At 48.6% G+C, this 17,742-nt stretch overlaps 2 protein-coding genes across 8 annotated transcripts in view; one reads left to right on the forward strand and one right to left on the reverse strand.

Annotated features, from left to right (window-relative positions):
- GRSF1 (G-rich RNA sequence binding factor 1) overlaps window positions 1-2,509 on the forward strand; it is a 54,808-nt gene extending 52,299 nt beyond the window's left edge. Inside the window, exon 10 of the mRNA XM_066318285.1 lies at window positions 2,301-2,509. The gene's annotated coding sequence lies outside the window, so the exon portion shown is untranslated. The remainder of the gene's footprint in view (window positions 1-2,300) is intronic.
- Window positions 2,510-2,933: 424 nt separating this feature from the next.
- RUFY3 (RUN and FYVE domain containing 3) overlaps window positions 2,934-17,742 on the reverse strand; it is a 30,969-nt gene continuing 16,160 nt past the window's right edge. For 3 of the 7 annotated variants that reach the window (XM_066318288.1, XM_066318291.1, XM_066318289.1), the window contains 12 exons: window positions 17,008-17,181; window positions 16,181-16,298; window positions 14,602-14,703; window positions 14,364-14,487; window positions 14,099-14,160; window positions 13,954-14,019; window positions 13,782-13,851; window positions 12,910-13,002; window positions 12,414-12,494; window positions 11,823-11,990; window positions 11,005-11,102; window positions 8,524-10,629 (listed from right to left, as the gene is read on the reverse strand). In XM_066318288.1, the coding sequence (XP_066174385.1) occupies window positions 10,557-10,629; window positions 11,005-11,102; window positions 11,823-11,990; window positions 12,414-12,494; window positions 12,910-13,002; window positions 13,782-13,851; window positions 13,954-14,019; window positions 14,099-14,160; window positions 14,364-14,487; window positions 14,602-14,703; window positions 16,181-16,298; window positions 17,008-17,181 (1,229 nt within the window). In that variant the 3' untranslated portion in view covers window positions 8,524-10,556. Of the gene's footprint in view, window positions 4,875-5,138; window positions 5,167-6,273; window positions 6,351-7,033; window positions 7,137-8,216; window positions 8,357-8,523; window positions 10,630-11,000; window positions 11,103-11,822; window positions 11,991-12,413; window positions 12,495-12,909; window positions 13,003-13,781; window positions 13,852-13,953; window positions 14,020-14,098; window positions 14,161-14,363; window positions 14,488-14,601; window positions 14,704-16,180; window positions 16,299-17,007; window positions 17,182-17,742 lie in introns of those variants that run through there. The other 4 variants (XM_066318286.1, XM_066318287.1, XR_010743506.1 and 1 more) reach the window with 3 other exon arrangements.

Consider the following 17,742-nt stretch of genomic DNA (forward strand, 5'->3'; position numbering starts at 1 on the left):
TCAGAGGGGGGGTTCGGTGGCTTTCCTTGACACAGGACACCAGGATGCTTCCTGTATTCTCCAGGAGCTGAGAAGCTTGTGTGGCAGAGCCGGTGCCTCCAGGGCATTGCATAAAGGAGAGTGCTTCCAACCGGTTCAGGTATTCTCAAAGGGGGTTCAGTGGCTTTGCTCAAGACAGGACGCCTGGATTCTTTCTGTGCTCTCCACAACCAGAGAAGACTGTGGGGCAGCGCCAGAGCCTCTATGGGCCTGGAAAGTGGGTGAGTGCTGCAAGCCTGTTCGGTGGCCTTGGTGGGCGTTCAGTGGTTTTGCTTGACACAGGAGGCCTGGGTACTTTCTGTGCTGTCCGTGAACAGAGAAACCTCTGGGGCAGCGATGGTGCCTCTAGGGACACTGCAAAAGAGAGAGTGCTGCCAACAGTTTTGGGTGGCTTCAGGGGGTGTTTGGTGGATATACTTGGCACAGGATGCCTGAGTGCTTTCTGTACTCTCCATGAACAGATAAGCCTGTGGGGCAGAGCTGGTGCCTCCAGGGGCACTGCAAGAAGGAGAGTAGTGCTAGCTGCTTCCGGGGGGCCTCAGATGGGGTTTGGTGGCTTTGCTCAACACAGGACGCCTGGGTGCTTTCTGTGCTCTCCACGAACAGAGAAGCCTCTGGAGCAGCGCCGGTGCCTCCAGGAGCACTGCAAAAGAGAGAGTGCTGCCAGCCTCTTCGGGTAGCCTCAGAGTGGCTTTGCTTGACACAGGGCACCTGGGTGCTTCCTATGCTCTCTAAAAGCTGAGGATCCTGTGGGCATTGCCTGTGCCTCCAGGAGCAGGGCAACAGAGGGAGTGTTTCCAGCCTCCAAGTTGGGGTGGCCTCTGAAGGGAGTTCTGTTTCTTTGCTTGAAACAGGATGCTCGTGTGTCTTCCGTGCTCTCCAGGAGCAGAGAAAGCTGCTCCGTGGATTATCGTTCATGCCTCTAAGAGCACAGGAAGAGGGAGAATGCTGCAAGGCAGTTGGACTGCTCTCAGACGGGGTTATGTGGCTTTGCAGTAGCACTTTTCTCATCCCAGTGAAATAGGCCCCTTGGCAGGCAGCTCCAGGGCCATCGCAAAGGACAAGGGCCAGGGCCTCAGGCCGCAGGGAAGAAAAAGGCCTCTGCATTGGCCCACCCCTGGCAGGTCAAGCCTGCTCCCAGGCTGCTTCACACACAGCATTCTTCCAGAGGACTGACAGTCAGCTCTGCCTTCTCCATAGTCTGTGTTCTAAAGCTGCCTGGGAGATGAAACTTGGCCTTTCCTTTCTCCTTTCCTCTCCCCTTTCCTTTCCTTTCTTGGAAGCAGCCCAGGCAACGACCAGGGCTTGGCCAGGCCAGCTCTGGGCTGCCGAGCAGCAAAAGCTCTTTCCCCTACAAGAGGGGCTGGGCTACTGACCAGGCTACCCAGGGAATGCCTCACAGCCCTGAGCTGCTGCAGCTCTGGAAGACTTTGGACACCCCTCCCAAGGATGCCCAGGCCGCCACTGCCTGCAGTCCATCACCCCTCTGCCTCCCTCTCATATCAGCCCCTTCTGCCATTCTCACCTCTACCTGTGTGTCCACTCCAGGGGCTAGCAGAGCTCTGCCAGGTGGGGCAGTAGCAGGGCAGCCCCAACCTTCCCCTCTCTGTGACACCACAGGTGCTGGAAGCCCCCACATGCCCTGCCTGGAGACACTGCAAGGGAAGCAAGCGTTGGCAGCTGCCTCCACTCAACACTAGTGACCGGCCATTGAGCAGCCCTGGCCGGGCCTGCCGGGCCTTCCTCTGTACACAGCTCCAGGAAGATCCCCTTTGGCAACCCCCACCAGGGCCACAGGCAAGTGTTACATACACTTACACAGCTCCACCCAGAACTGACAGCGGGTGGGAATTAAATGCAAAACCAGAAACAAAACCCCCCAAGAACAGAAACACTTCACCCCCAGCATAGCTACTGCCTCCCTCCCGCCTTCCCTCACTACTTCTACCTGCACACACACAGCACCCGAGCCTGCAGCAATCAGCAGGCCTCAGGCCCATCTGCTGCAGAAGTGGCTTGAGGACAGCCTTGCAGCAGCACTTTTCTCATCCCAGTGAAACAGGCCCCTTGGCAGGCAGCTCCAGAGCCTTTGCAAAGGACAAGGGCCAGGGCCTCAGGCCGCAGGGGAGAAAACGCCTCTCCACTGCCCACCCCGGGCAGGTCAAGCCTGCTCACAGGCTGCTTCACACCAGCATTCTTCTGGAGGACTCCATGGTGAGGGAGGGAGTGATTTTTATTTTTCCTCTTCTCCTTGTTTTTAGGCCAGGCAAACACATTCCATGGGTATAAGCATGAAGATCAGGTCCAAGAGTCACCACTCAATGAAGAGGACAAGCTAAGATAGTTCAGCCATGTGTAAGATTTTGTAATAAATGTGATAGGCTGTGGGCAGTTGCACTAGCAGCAGCTGGAAATGGCCAAGGCTGAAGGGTGGAGCAGTCCTGGGCTCCAGGTGCATCAGGCTGCATTATAAACACCATTCTATTAACTGCCATTCAGATCACTCTGGTGTTTAAGTCCTCACACTTGCTCTGAATCCTTTCACACCTCCAGCCCATGAGGGATGGGAGGGAAAGACAACTCAGGATGCAGGATATGGATGATCAAGTTTTTTATTGCGTGGAACAAAATTAACATCAGAAAACTTGCGCGCGCACACACACACCCATTCCAAGGTCCACATGTGAGCCAAGCCTGGTGTCACACAGAGTACCTGAGCATCGAGAGAGCTGACCGCCAGCACGGTCCCGCTCCCACCTTCCAAAAGGCCAGTCCATGGCAGCCACCAGTGCTGTGCTCTGGACAGGGGCTCAGCCACCTCCCTGCTCCTTGGAAGTTAATCCTCCATTTCCAGTTTAATGCTCCCTCTGCATTGCCTGGGTCTTGTTTTCCTCCTTGGGGGATGAATCACACTGGGGTTGGGCGCAGGAGTTCACACTGTTGGATGTGTATAGTATGTACTCTAAACTACTGACACTAAATTCAGTGTTTTCTCCAGCCACATCCAGTGTCTCACCCCTTCAGAGAACTCAGGAATTCACCTGAATTCCAGGCTTTTTATATTTCAACATTGTTTACAACTCCTGCCATACTTTAGGGGACAACCAGCAAGGAAATGGGCCAGGAAGCTGCCCTGGGGGGAAAAAAGAGCAGAGAAGCGTAGAAGTTGAGTGGCTGAACAAGCCAAGTTCTAAAAGGATATAGGAGAGATGATTCCTCGTACAAACTAGTACCAACCATGCCAGTACCTCAGCTCCAAGAGGCTTTTTCATGTGGTTCCAGCCAATCTAATGACTAGAAAATCCCCTCCAAAGAATTATCCACTATGCCCTAACAACATCTGTACAAACCCCAGTGCATCCCTTTTCTATGAACTACAGGACATTCTGAGGCCTCAGAGACTGCAGGAGATGCCAGTGGGAAAAGAAGTAGACACTCCTGTGACACGAGAAAGCCACCATCCCTTTTTGGACTAACAAAATTCTTTGAGGGAACAGCAACAAAGAACAATGTGGCACAAACCATGAAACCTCTCTAAACTGTATGTGCAATTAAAATTTCTAACAGGTGAGAAGTGTTCCCATTTAGTTTTGATCCAATAAAATGTGAAACGCCAGGTTTATCGTAACAACATTTCCATGTGTGCAAGGTGGAGAGGTGGATCCAAATGGCCCCAACGTCTGTCTGATGGGGATTGGGCCCAGATCCTCAAGCACAGAGGGGACACAGAACATTCACAGCTTGGTTTGGGGTGTCCCTGGGCAGACTAAGCCCCTGGTCAGAGCCACGAGCCAAGGAAATGCAGGGAGAATATGTGTTCACTGGTGGCCCACCTGCCCTGCTCACACCATCGCCCGGGATTCCCAGGATAAGCCAGCCTGTCCAGGGCAAATGGAAAAGGGGAAATGGGATTTCAAGTGCAGCCAGGCATGAGGATTATCAATGCCCCTGATGGGTTTTGGAGAGCCTTTGCTCAGCAGCAGCCACCCACGCCACACACGTGAGGATGAGAACACTCCCAACCTCCACATGTGGGCAAGAGCTCTGGTTTAGCAGGGGCTCCCAGAGTGACATTGAGGCTGCCCCATGTGACATTCCTAATGCAATTCTCCACAGCACAGGCTGATTTTGGTACAGGGAAGGGGAAGGGCTCAGGCTGTTGTTTTAGTAACAGGAGATTCTAAACACCAAGAAGCTGCTTCCCATCCAACCTCCAAAGCACATGGGCAAGGGTCTTCACATTCCCCCTGAACAACTCCAGAAACACCATCAGCTACAACCCTTGTTTGTCACCTCTGTGCCACCTGTTCCCTACAAGGGGCTGCTGGAATACTGCTGGATGAGCTGCTGGTGGCAGGGATTGCAGACACGCTCAGGGTTGATGCTGGACGGGAGGGGCAGCTCGTGCACTGAGCAGGCTTCACAGAAGGTGCCCCCACAGTTCTTGCAGATGTTCTGGAATGCAGGAAAAGGAAATGGCAGTCAAGGAGAGGTTCAGGTCTTGGCAGATCAACTCGGGGAAAAACAAACACTGGCCTAAAGAAGGGAAGAAACTGCTAAGGGGGAGGAAAACCAAACCACTGAACAGGGCAGAGCAGGGAACCATCACCCCATCAGCATTTAATGAAGTTCTACTAAGGGCAGAGGGCCTGCAAGGGCTCATTTCTTGGTACAAGTCACCAGCAGAAATCTGTGATTCCACAACAGAAACCAGAACTCAGTCACATGGTGTGGGAGATGCCAGTTCAAGTCCAGGACTTACCTTTCTTTGGCTTCCGTCTGTCCTCCTGGCAGAGCTGGCAGATCTCAGCATGTCCAGGCCCTGACAGCTGTTCCTAAAGCCCAAGCCAAAACCAAGACATTCTGTTTTAAGTGACTCCTGTGCAGAGCTCTGGCAACAACGGGGGGGAACTAAACAGAGTTTTCACTGGGAACAAGCTGACAGCAGCAGAAATTCCCAGTGACACACAAGACACACAAGGCAATCCAGTGGTACTCTGGGGGTCTGGCTGTGCTTTGCCGCAGAGGAGAAGGAGCAGATTTTGATCCAGCAGATTTACAGGAAAAGAGCAAAAACACCAAGGAGGAGACTCACCCACCTGCTCCTCTTGGCTGCCGCCTGGTGACCTACAAAGGAACAACAGCGTCACTTGGAGCAGGCCTTCCACCACCACCAGAGGCTTTAAATAAAACATCTCTGCTATCAGGGAATTCCCTCATCCTGTTTTTAAAATCCTCACCAGACTTTTGAGTAGCACTCCTGATTCAGTGGGAAAAGCAGAAGAAAAAAATCCCAAAACGCCTTCATAAGAGCAGAAGAGAGGGAGCATGAACATAGAAAAGACAGTTTGAAACTGGCTTTAAAACGTAGGGCTGATCCCTACCCCTGCTGTGAAACTCCTGCAGCAATAAAGTACCACAAACTATAACACTGACCCTCAGTTGCTTAAACACTCCAGGTGAAATAGAGAAAAAAAAAAGTATCTTAGGCCTGGAAGGTATTTTAGTATCTGGAAAGCAGATTTTAACTGCTTTATGCTATTTTTTAGAGGATATTTTCCTGAATAACTCATTGATTAACTCACTGATAAACTCAATGGAGAGTAGCTCTCATTTGGCACTTGAGACACTGCAGCAGAGCCCTGACAGTCAGAGCACTTCCAATGAGCTGTTCTATCCCTGAGCCAAAGCCTCAGCACTGAGCTGTGCCCAGGGGCTTTGAAAAGACCTTTTAAGTCCTAAAACCAAATACTAAAATCCTGCAAGAAGAATCCTCCTCTGTAATAATTCAGCTTGGAAACAAGTGACCTGAACTACAATTTTACACAGCCATCTTCTTAGGATCTCACTCTAAGTTCCCCAGCAGCTTCTCTTTAGGAGGTCCAAACATGCTGCTTCTTTCCTCACCAAAGATACTTTGGACATAAGGTCCAAAGGTCTTGCACTTGGCTTACCAAGGATTCTTGAGTCAGAAAAATTAGGAAAGGGCAGATTTAGATAGAAAAAAAAGGTAAATGGGAAAGACACAGAGCTTTTCCCATCTGAAAGCACTAATGGCTTCCCTTTGAGAGCTATGGAAAAGCAGCAGAGAACTCAACACAGGACATGAGGCTGGAAATCCTCCTTAAAAAGGGAAGTTGCACTATTCCAAACTCTGGTGGTAAAAAAAATTGGAGAAGTGAAAGCAGGACTTGGGAAAGGAGAGGCAGAGGTGAGATTTGTTTCCTTCCTTACCTGTGTGGTGGGACACTGTTCTCTCTCAGGGTCTGCTTCAGTTTAGCATTTTCTTCCTCGATTTTGAGCTTCCCATCCTGCCAAAAGGAAACACTCACCTATCAGTGGCACCAGAGGAAAACTCCAGTTTCACTCCTGTGACATTGCAAGGTGAGAACTGTTACTGCTTTTCTGGGATACTGTTCTGCCCCTCCTTGGCAGAGAGGGGTATCTGGGTCCCAGTTTCCCTGGGAGCAGCTCTCAGTGCTTTCCCTCTGCTGTGAACAGAGGGGACTGTGCTTCTCAGAGGTGGGCAGGGGTCCCATGACCTCCTGTTACCAGAAACTGCAGAGTCACCAGTTCTTATTTGCGAGTAGAGGCTGAGAATGAGGATGAGATGAAGAGGTTTTGTAAAAGCTGACCAGAGACAAACCTTCCCCGCCAGCAGAGAATCCTCCCCTCCTCCCTGAGATGTGGGTCACAGCTGAGCCATGAGGCCTAAAGCACTTCCCTGAAATGGTGTAATACTGGTCAAAAAAGACAGAACTGCACTACTCAATCAGACCAGGGAGAAACAAAGAACTGCAGAAGCCATCTCTGTTACTGCATAGTTCTCACTACAACTCAAACCGCCTGTTCACAGTGTATAAAAATCTTCCCAAAGCTCCTCTGGTTGTGGCATGTGAACGACAATCATTTATTGCCTGAGAAAAGTCAGTAAAAGCAAACAAGCCAAGTGAAACTGTACCTCAAACCCGAGCCAAAACCCAAGTCACATTACCTGTCTGAGCCAATTCTTTGGGCCTTTTTTGCTTTCTTGGCTGCGCTGGTGACTGTGAGACCATCTGTCTCTTTCCCGCCTTAGCTCCAGTTCTAGGTGGCTCCTGGAATACCAGGTGGAATTGTGAATAAAGAATGGTTTCGGGACGCTTGGCACTGACAGCTGATGAACTGCCTGACCCTTTCTTCACACCTCTAACTCAAGAGCTAAAACTGCCTCTTGAAGCCCGAAGTTGTCTTATGGTGTGTTTAGCCATAATGTGTCAGGATGTAAAATCTGTAAGTCCTTCATCTAATTCTGGCACAATTTAGCATCCAACTGATGCAAAACCAGACTCATTTGCCTGTGTCCTCCTAAGCTCACCCATGCACACCCAGGACCTCGCACCAATTGCTGACCAAAGCCATTTTCTGGTTGTCAGACAGTATTTGAAAAATGAAACAAAAAGCTGGGCCAGGAAGAGAAAAAGGACAAAAACCTCTATGTATCCAGCAATGCTCCCACAGAATTCATCCAGTTACCTTGCAACAACCCACACATGCATCAAGGCCGCAGGAGATGCCCTTCTATTTAAGGAAAGAGATTTGTCTGTGCCCCTGACACTGCTCTAGTGATGAGGCTGCAGGGGAAAATGTGATGGCTTTTGACAAAGTCTCTGGCTTCCACCAAAACTAAGAGCAGTTTCAAATGGGAAAAAAATTCACATCACAGTACTATGTGTCAGGTAAGAACCAAAATCACTGCCCTTGCTCTAGCCCCTTCAGTGTTGCTCCAGGCAGAGACTTGGCTGCTCAATCCCTGCCCAGGAGCAGTAAATTGTTAATGTTAGCTTTGATTCCCAGTTATCACAGAATCACAGCAAGTTTGAGTTGGAAAGGACTTTACAGACTATCTTGTTCCACCCTGTGCTGGGACACCTTCCACTGGGTCAGATTCATCCAAGCCTTGAACAAACACTTCCAGGGATTGAGCATCCACAACTATTCTGGGCAGCCTGTGCCAGTGTCCAAGTGATGCTGTTACCAAGGATTTCCCTCCCTGGAGTAACACCTCGTGGCATTTAACACATGACTTGCCTCACTCCCTTCTCCATCCCCTGCTTCCCTCTGCCATCACCCTGCCTGCTATCCCCTAGACACAGCAAAAACAGCCCAGAAAACAGGCAGGAAAAGTGTCTCTTCACCGCTGCCTGGAGAGCTCTTCCACTTCCAGCTGGAGGCTGTTGATTTTGTCCCCAAACTCCTGCTTGAAGAGCCGGTTGTCCTGCTGGGCCAGCTGCCGGTCCTTCTCTGCCTGTCGCAATCTGGATTTGAGCCACATGAACTTGTGATAAAAAACAAAAGCCATGGTGGGGAGGAAGACTGAGTTTAACCAACAAATAATAAACCCAGTGAAAAGGTAAAGCCAAAAAAAAGAGAATGGTAAAAACAATGGAAAGGAGGAAAAGAGTTCAAAGCAAAGGAAAATGTAGGCGAACCAGGCAGAAACTCTCGTTTTCAATAGTTTTTATTCTATCACTACACTTTACAGCCATTAGATGAGAAACAGAAAACATCACTTTTGTCCAGATTTGAAGCAAACCTCAAGTACACAGACTTTTAGGTCCAACTGGAGTTTAATGTACGTTACATTTCAGCTTTGCACAGGTAACTGGAACTTGCAACATAGGTTGTAGCTACTCTATTGAGAATTAGTGCATGTTCCTAGTCTCCCCCATGTATGGACACTTCGGCTCAAGCCCCAGGCATCAGTACACCGCCACATTCCCACTTGGGGCCTGACATCAGAAGCAGCCAGATCCTTAAATCTATCTGACGTCAGCACAGATCTCACCATCCCACCCCCTATTCCTACAGAACTGTGCTAAGGGGCAAGGGGGTTCCTGTTCTAACCAGCTGTTAGAACACACCTTGATCAAAGCTTCCACGTTTCTCTTAGGATTTTTTTTTTCTCCAGGGAGTTAGGATGAGTTCCTAGCAGCAGGTTACTGAGGGGTGAGTTTATAGGTTAAAGCATGCGGCTCGGGCATGGCAGGGAGGTTCCCAGCAGGGCTGTGCTGGGAGCCTGGGGAACAAACCCCACAGTGGCCCATGCTCACATCTGCAGGGGCCAGGCTGAGTCCCATGCACTTGTAAACAAACCAAGGTGTTCCCTCCTGTGCTGGTCACATTTGCCACCCACTGCCCCAAGGAGCACCGTCCCACAGGCCAAAGGGAGAACTGGCATCAAAGAATTACTACAGATATCTCACCAGAGCAAAAAAAACGCTTATTCCACACAGAAACTCCCCAAATCCCACCTTCCAAAAGAAAAAAGAAATCTTGAGGAGCACTATAAATCTAAAGCCTGCGAGAGGCCAGCACAGGGACTTCAGTGATCAGAGAATGTTAGCTTATAATAGTTCAAGCTACAGTTACTTCAGATTTTGCACCAGGGTGTTAAACTGGCCATTATTTTTCCTACTGAGAGGCATTTCCAAGCTTTAGCTCTTGTTCTGCTAGCAAATTCCATTTGTTTTGAGCACGGCAAACTCAGAAGAAAATGCAAGAAGTGTAAAAGGCAACTCTTCAGCCACCAGCTACTCAGACAAGAAAAGGGCAAGGACCAAATTTCCATCTCTGCTCCCCGCTGCTGCACATTGGGTTCCTTCTCCTTTTTTTAATGTGTTTTTGTTTCCTTTAAACAAAGATCAGATTATTTTTTATAAAACCAGTAACTTCCCTTTCTGGGAAGGGGAGAGACCTCCCAAAACACCTCTCCTCCACTTCCTTGGGTCAGGAAGGACCACAGGGTACGTCAGGAGGGATTCCTGGCAGAGGTAGAAGCAATGCAAAGAGAAGGAGGTTTCCACTGAACTTGCCACTCTATCGTGTTACTCTAAGACACCTACAGCTACTAATTCTGGACACATGAAGTTTAAAGGAATAATGATTAGTCCCGACCCTCCCCCCAAGTCCCTAAGGCAGAATCCAGGCAGGCTGGTTACGAAAGGGCCAGTCTTCCCTGTGACAGGCCAACGTCATGCCCGCTCGGCTCAGACTCGGGGCTAAACCCACAGAACAGAAGAGAACAGGGAACGGCTTGGAGCACGCACACAACTACTGTCAACAACTTCCAGGGATGCATTTCTCATCTACTTCACAAAAGGGCAATACAGACAAGGAGTTGACTGTCCCGAGCTGGCCATGGTCCTGGCTGAACTGCACATGCGCCAAGGGCTGTGCTGCTGCACATGGTGATGGTAGTGGCTGGGCACAGCCACCTCGCCCACTCGTGACGCTCTCCCGAGTGCTTAATGGCCAGCTCGTTGGTACTTGAACACAGTTTAAATGGTAGGGTTGGGGATTTTTATAGCCGACTAAATCTTGGCAGAAAAACTCACTGATTTTAAAAACTCAGCAAACTCCAAATCAACTTTAGGTGACAATTAACTTTTTAACAGTTGCTTTTAGCAATTCTCAAGTTCTCCCCTCATAAATGAGTTCTGATGTCAGAGCTGTGAGGTGGCCAGACATAAAAATGTCTAATGATGCTTCTGGATCAGTTTGTTTGCTGCACTATTTAAGGTTTTTGCCTGTTTCACCAAATCCTTTTCACTGTGTAAGTCAGAATGAGGATGATGAGAAAATGGAAAAAATAAGAACAGCAAGAGAAAAAGAACATATGAATTAGCTGAGTAGATATCATGAAACATTTTTAAACACAAACTTGTTACAAAGAAAACCACCCTGTTTACTCAGAACCCTTCCCAATAGAAACCTAAAATGAAAGCATCCCACGGAGTGCAATGTGCTACTCATTAACCAAGCCAGAGAGGCGCTGCTCCCACTGCTCTGTGGCCCTGCCCCGTCCCCCCATCCGGCAGCTCTGTCCAGCAGAGCACTGGGACTCTCCCCTGGTCCATTCTGGATCCATGGGACACTACACTAAAGGACACACCAGTGGATCATGGTTCAAGTTTCCTCTCTCACCTTTGTTCCAGCTGTTTGATGGTGGCAGCCATCTGATTTGTTTTTTCTTCCAAGCGGCTGTTTATTTCACTCTTCTGTTTCACTCCCATGTCTGAACTCTGGGAAAAGGAGCAGTGTGGTTTGTGTAAGGAGCAGCAAGTCCCAAATAAACACCCATCAATTGTTTGACTCATGAAACAGGGTAGAAGGCAAAGAGGCAGGAAAAAGTGCTGGAAAAGCAAATGCCAGGTCAGTATTGCAAGGACAAATGTCTCGCTGTAGAGGTACAGGCTCCATCTGGACCAACAGGGCAATGCCACCATCCATGAATCTTCCTGGATATGGAAAATGCACGATGCAGTGCCTGCTAATATTCAGTATCTTAATATAATTTGGCTGCTTTGAACAAAGCAGCTGGGCTCAAGAAGAGCAAAAGCAACTCCTTCCTGTTGTCAAGTTGATTTTAGGATCTATTCTGAGTATCATGTTGCTGTTTGGAGAGTCTGCTTGTGCCACCACACAGGAGTTACACCAGGGGCCCTCCACACCAGACTGTGCTGGAACACAAGCTCCCACAGCTCTTTTCCCACCACAAAACCACACAAGATGCTTTTCCCTGTCTAACACACAAATTTCTGAACCATGATGGATTTTTGTCCAGACATTGTTGCATTTGCCTTTACCATCCACCATGTTCCAGTGGTCTCACAGCAGGACAGAAGTGGGCTGCACAGCCTGTGACCCTTTCACACCCATCACCTTTCCAAGAGGCAGGAGAAATAAATGCACAGCAGCTCTCACTTTCATCTGGAATTCCCTGCATTTCCTTAGCTCCCTACCTGCAGTTTGAAAGACAGTTCATGCTTTAGAGCCCTGAGATCATCCAGCTGCTGTCTGAGTGCCACCAGCGCATCCTGCTTTTCACAGACATCCTTCTCCAGCATCTTCATGGCCAGCTCCATCTCCTGCCGCATCCCAATCTGTGCCTCCAGCTCCTTCTCCACATCCTGGAACACAAGGAGCCCTCAGCATTTCCAGGAGCTCCCTTCATGCTCCGGGGGGTAACCCACCCTTCCTTTCTGCCCACACAGTCCCGACACAGGAGTATGCTGCACTCTTGTGGTGTGTTGCACCACAACTTCAGACTCACACATGTGACACACGCCTTAAGGAGAGTAACTCCCCAGTTTTCAGTCCAGTATCAGAGCCAGGTGCGCAGCATGGCTTAGCAGAGTCAGGGAATTGTGCATGGGCCTGTCCTTGGGATAGTGGGGTCAAAGGAAAGATTTTACTTCCTAAAGCAGATTTTATTTCCTTAGTACTTTCAGGTCAGGAATTTTTCTCCCCACGCATGTATGGAACAAGAGCTCAGCATGGCAGTGACCCTTTGTAGCCCCATGAAGTGAGCCCCGAGTCCCCCCAGTCCTTACCAGGCGCAGCTGAGTCTCCTCCTTCAGCTGCTTCCGTGCCTCAGTCAGTGCCTGCCCGTCAGCAGTTCTGTCTTTGGTGGCCTGAGGTAACAGACACAGTTCACTTGGTATTGTGTACTGGCAGCTCTCACTTGGCCTCATTATTGGCTTTTCCCCAACACTTGGAATTCTGCAACAATTTAGGACAAACCGGCACAACTCCTGTTTCCTGATTTTCCTGCCCCCTCTCCCACAGTCAGTCCCCCTTGTCCCCTGACACCTTGCTGAGTGAGCCATGAGCTGTGAGAGCTCCCGGCTCCATCCCTGTGGCCAGGCAGGATTCCTGCAGCCAGGGCCCATCTGTTCCCTCTGCACAGGGCCCACCTGCCGTTCCTCTAATGCACTGTGGCATTTGTGTGAGACACACAAGGAAATAAACTCTGTTCCAAACATGGCATTCAGGCTGGGCCGGCCACAGGGCTCAGCAATCATAAACACACACACAAAATACACCGACCTTACGACTGGACTCCAGGATGTAGGAGCTTTCTTCCTTAACCCGCTCCATCTCTTCCTGCAGTGTAATGATCCTGTTGTTGGCAACTGCAAGCTGGGAACAAAACACAACAGTAATGCACCAAAAACATACTTCACTCGGGTTTTTTTCTCTCTTGAGCCCACCAGATGAGGAAGATTTGGCTGGAAACGGCAGACAAGCAGCACACAGCACCCTTAAGGACGGGACACCCAGCTCAGAGGAATTTCCAGGATGACAGCACTGAAGACCAACAGATTAATTTAAGTGTATGATCAAAGCAAAAGGGACTTCAGAAACGCCTTTTGGCTTTGTAACTCACAACTCACATAAGGCTCATGCACAGGAGCAGCTCAGAGACATTCCAAGGGATCAGCCATGCTACCCTGTGACAAACCCAAACAGAACTCCTGGATGCAAGTGCAAGTGCTTGCCAGAGCTCAGGCCCAACACACACACGGCTATGATGTGTGACACAGCTCATCACCTACCCCTTGCTTGGCATAGCCCCTCACCCTGCAGGCTTCCCTAGGCCACTTCATTACCAAACCCCAAAAATACTGCAGTCACCATTGCAATTCATCTCCTGGTACCAGGCCACTATGCAGGTAATTTACCAAAAGCCACTCATTCCATCAGGGAAGAACTCCTGCCACCCATTTGCCAGGGAACTGATCCCAACACATTTTATGACAGTATAAACACATTTATTTACAGCATCAGTAATGAGCTGCAGACCCATGTTATAACACAGACTGCATCTATGCTTCACATACCCACTGTTTCTCATGCTCAGGCTGGATATCTCACTTAGAATGACATTTTTTCCTTTACTTTTTGCAAATGATACTTACCTCCTCAGTCAGTTTTGTGTTGGATTTCTCCAAGGCATCCACTTTGGCCTGCAGGTTGTTTACTGTAGCACTGTTGAAGAGAAAAAACTCTCCAGTAATTCCTTCACTTTTTAGAATCCTGATTTGTCTTTTGCTCTACAAGATAATAAAGAGCCACGAGAACACGTTTTACCTTAGATGTCTGTTGAGTTCTTCTACATAGTTCTTCTGGTCCAAAATAGCAGTTATCTGACCATCTCTGGAAAAAAGAAACATGGCAGCCTGGAACACCTGAATTCCCAAGAGGGGAGCAGCAAGACAACTGTGTGTGCACGTACCCTTCGCTGCCTTTTGTGCTGTTCCCATCTTTCAAATACATGGAGAAATCGATAACTCCAACCTGTAGAAGAAAAAAATTGCATTTTGCATTAAACACTTGGTTTGTAAGACCAAGCCACTGTTGCCAGGTGTGGAAGTTTAGAGTTAGAACATCAGCAGCTGCTGTACTTCAATAAGGGTTCATTACATCAGTAAGCTATGCAAAATTAATGATTTTTTCAGTTTAAATGAGCAGAACAAACCCATTAGCTGAATACCCAGTACCTGGGAGTCCAGGTCCTCTCCCTTCATGCAGAAGTTGGCATCAATGACATTCAGACCTACGAGGAGGCCAGCAATGATGGCACCTTCCTCTTCCATCATGAGTGCATTGGGCTCGTAAAATTCACTGTGGGATGCAGGGCAAGAGATACAGAGGAATGAGATGGGAAAGATGATCAAGATCTTACAAGGCAGCAGAAGTGAACCTAACTGAGAAGACTCACCTGAGTCCATCACTCACCTGAGAAGATCTTTTCTGTTAATCAAGGCTTTCATGTACTCTGAAAGTTTCTTCTGCATCAGAGCCAGGCGAAGCCAAGCTCTTCCTCTGCCTACAGGTGTCCTGCAAAGGCCAGAAACAAACATTTCCAGACACCCTGCACACACGGTCACCAACAGCTCTAATAACCCCACCCCACCTCAAGTTTCTGCACTTCCAAGACAGAATTGGCACTGGTGCAGAGATACACAAGGTATGTAAGCAGGAATCAGTCCACACTGATTAAGCCATCACTGTTTGTCTCTTCACTCATGATGTTTTTGTTGCCATACTGAAAAGATTTCCCTGGCTTTATCTCTGCCTGATGCTGCCAGACAGATCAGCTGCTTCAGCTCATCACCTTCGGAGTCACAACCAGCTCTGCCTAAGTCACAGGAACATGCACAAACCAGCACAGCTGCCCAACACCACTCCTTGGGGTGGGTCAGGCTGGATGGAAATCTGGCCAGACAGCTCAGTAACACCAACTCGATTCTGCTCTCCTCAGGTGCTTTGCTCCTGAATGCCCTCACAGGATGCCATGGGCTCTAGTGTGAGTCCTTTCCCTCTTTTCTGTGCTCATCAGGAGCATGTCGCTGACCTGGATGTCTGACCTAACCTAGCACCAGCAGCAGCAGCCCAAGGAAGCCACAGGCAGTACTGCCCACTCCTGACCCACTAACAGAACCTGGCACTTCCAGAGAGTCATTATGAGCACAAGGTTTAGAAATGCAATCTAAAACTGTTCTTTACTTCCATTCGTTTCCTGTTACAATCCTACACAACAGGAAGAGGTACCAGGAGCCCTGGCACAGCACTGGTCCTGTCAGCTGCTGCAGAATCCTGCACAGATCTCCAGGAAAAGCACTTGTCCACACGTACATCACTAAATACTAACCCAAAATCAATTTAATGAATTTATCCACCTATTCTTTCAGCAAAGATGACTCCATCCTTAGTCCTGATGCTCATACAAAAGCTTCCTTACCCATTTTTTTATATTCCAAGCTAAAAGCTTCTTACAGTTTCTTTTCCATTAAATAGGCAAGCCTGAATGTGATGTCTGAAATTCCTACAGAACTTTTACAAGTAATACATGCTTCCTGTGGCTTTTTGTCTCCCCTCTTTTACACAAACTACTATTTTCTCTAGCTTAGTGCCGAAGCTTTCCTCTCACGTACACTTTACCTGAAGTTATTTAAAAGAAGAATTACCTACATCAGCCTCAAAACTATTTAAACTGTTATAACCTTCCTGTTAATTTCCCTACTCTTGAGTCTGACTTCATAAATGTTCAATAAAGGCTGTTCCCATGCCTGAGGCACAAGCAGTAAATGCACTGCTGCCCATAAGTTGCCACACTCTAACAGAGTAAGAATATAGCCTGTGCTCTCCTGCTGCAGATCCTTGATGTAGAGGAAGAGCGCAACAATCCAGTTTTATCTGCAGAAGGGGACAGATGTATTTCTGAAGATTCTGTTTGCCCTTCCTTCTCTTCTTCAGGTTCCTTCTCACAATAAAACCCATATTATGTACTCATGCAATAAAAGAATGTACTTACTTCAGCCCTGGGAGATCCTTAACACTTGCTGTAATCTCTGCAGCCTCAGGAACAAGTTTTTCCACTAATTCTAGAGGTCCCCAAAATGACTTATTTTGCCCAAGAAAAGTCTTTTTGGCTAAAAAACAAAGATAAATAAAAAATTAGCCCATTAGACCCATGCTGATATAACACATACTCAAACAAGTGAACAAATTAGCCAAATGCTGCCAGAATGGATCCTCTGGGGCTGCTGCTGGGCAGGCACTTGGTATCCTGGAATCTCAGGACAGTTTGGGTGGGAAGGGCCCTAAATACCAGCCATTTCCACGCCCCTCTGCTTCCCATCTCCAGCTACTACCATGCAACGGCAGCACCTAAAGGACAGTCCATACTTGGCCATATGAGCTGTGACTTAGGATTTCATAGTCAAACACATGCTCTGCTTTAAAAGCAGCTTCAAGCCACGAGCTGCACACAGCCTCTGTTTAGTCAGAGCTCTGCCCTCTGTTTAGACAGAGCTATTGAGAAAGGAGCTCCAGGGCTGCAGTTCGTCTTCCAGCAAGGGGATGCATTCCTAAAGCAGAAGGAAAGGCAGAGAAAGGAATCACGAGCTTGCCAAAAGCCAATTTAATCCCTGATCACTGAGTTATACCCAGGACAACTGAACTGCTGTTTTAAATGTGGCAAGCACCTGCAACGCCTCAATTTCCCCCCGCAGCAGGTTTTTGTGCCTTCCTTTGGCCTGCCCAGTCCATTGCGACCACAATCACCGTGCTCAGCCTCTCTTGGGTCTCATGCAAGCTGCAGAGCTCTTTTTTTACCCCACTGTGCCCAGCCTGAGCTACCTTTGAGGCCATGCTTGAGGCAGTGCTCCATCACCACGAAGAACTGCTGCAGGGGGGCATAGTCCGAGTCCAGTGTGCGGCCCAAGTTCAGTGCGGACTCAATCAGCCCCTTGATGCTCAGCTTGGCCATGTTCATCAGGTTCATGCGTTCGTTAGCCATGAGGTAATTCGGGTCTGCAACAAAGGGAGGAAAATGCTGGTGAGCAACAAAAGCTGGTTTTATTACAGTAAACACTCCACCTTGCTATTTTTTCCCCTCAGCTTTGAAGGCATTTTTGGGGCAGCAAGTCTCACTGGAAGCACTCTGCAGGCCTTTTGTGGAGAAAAATCAACATCAACTGGCATTTTAGGGCCAAAGCCACAATGGCATGGGAATAGACAGTGTATCATACTGAGGGTGCCTTAATACTTGAAATAATTACAGGAGCTCCCTATTTTCAAGAAGAACATTTGGAGTCTGGTGTTCATCCTGTGCTTTGCACCTTGACAACTTGTCTCTGACCATCACAGCCATCACTTGCTCCAACTCACACCCACAGCTACGAAACGGTAAGAATCCTTCACTTGTGGTTTGTTCTTCTGTCTAAAGATCACCTTGGACCCCCTCACACTTAATCCAGCAACTTGTGTCTCTATCCCAACTTGCATCTCTCTTCCTCAAGACTATTTTTTTAAGCTCAGATGTAACATGGAGCCAACTTCCACTTCTCTCTCTTGGTTTTAACAGTGACACTG

This window comes from Sylvia atricapilla, chromosome 4, assembly GCF_009819655.1.
Source record: "Sylvia atricapilla isolate bSylAtr1 chromosome 4, bSylAtr1.pri, whole genome shotgun sequence".
Lineage (NCBI taxonomy): Eukaryota > Metazoa > Chordata > Aves > Passeriformes > Sylviidae > Sylvia > Sylvia atricapilla.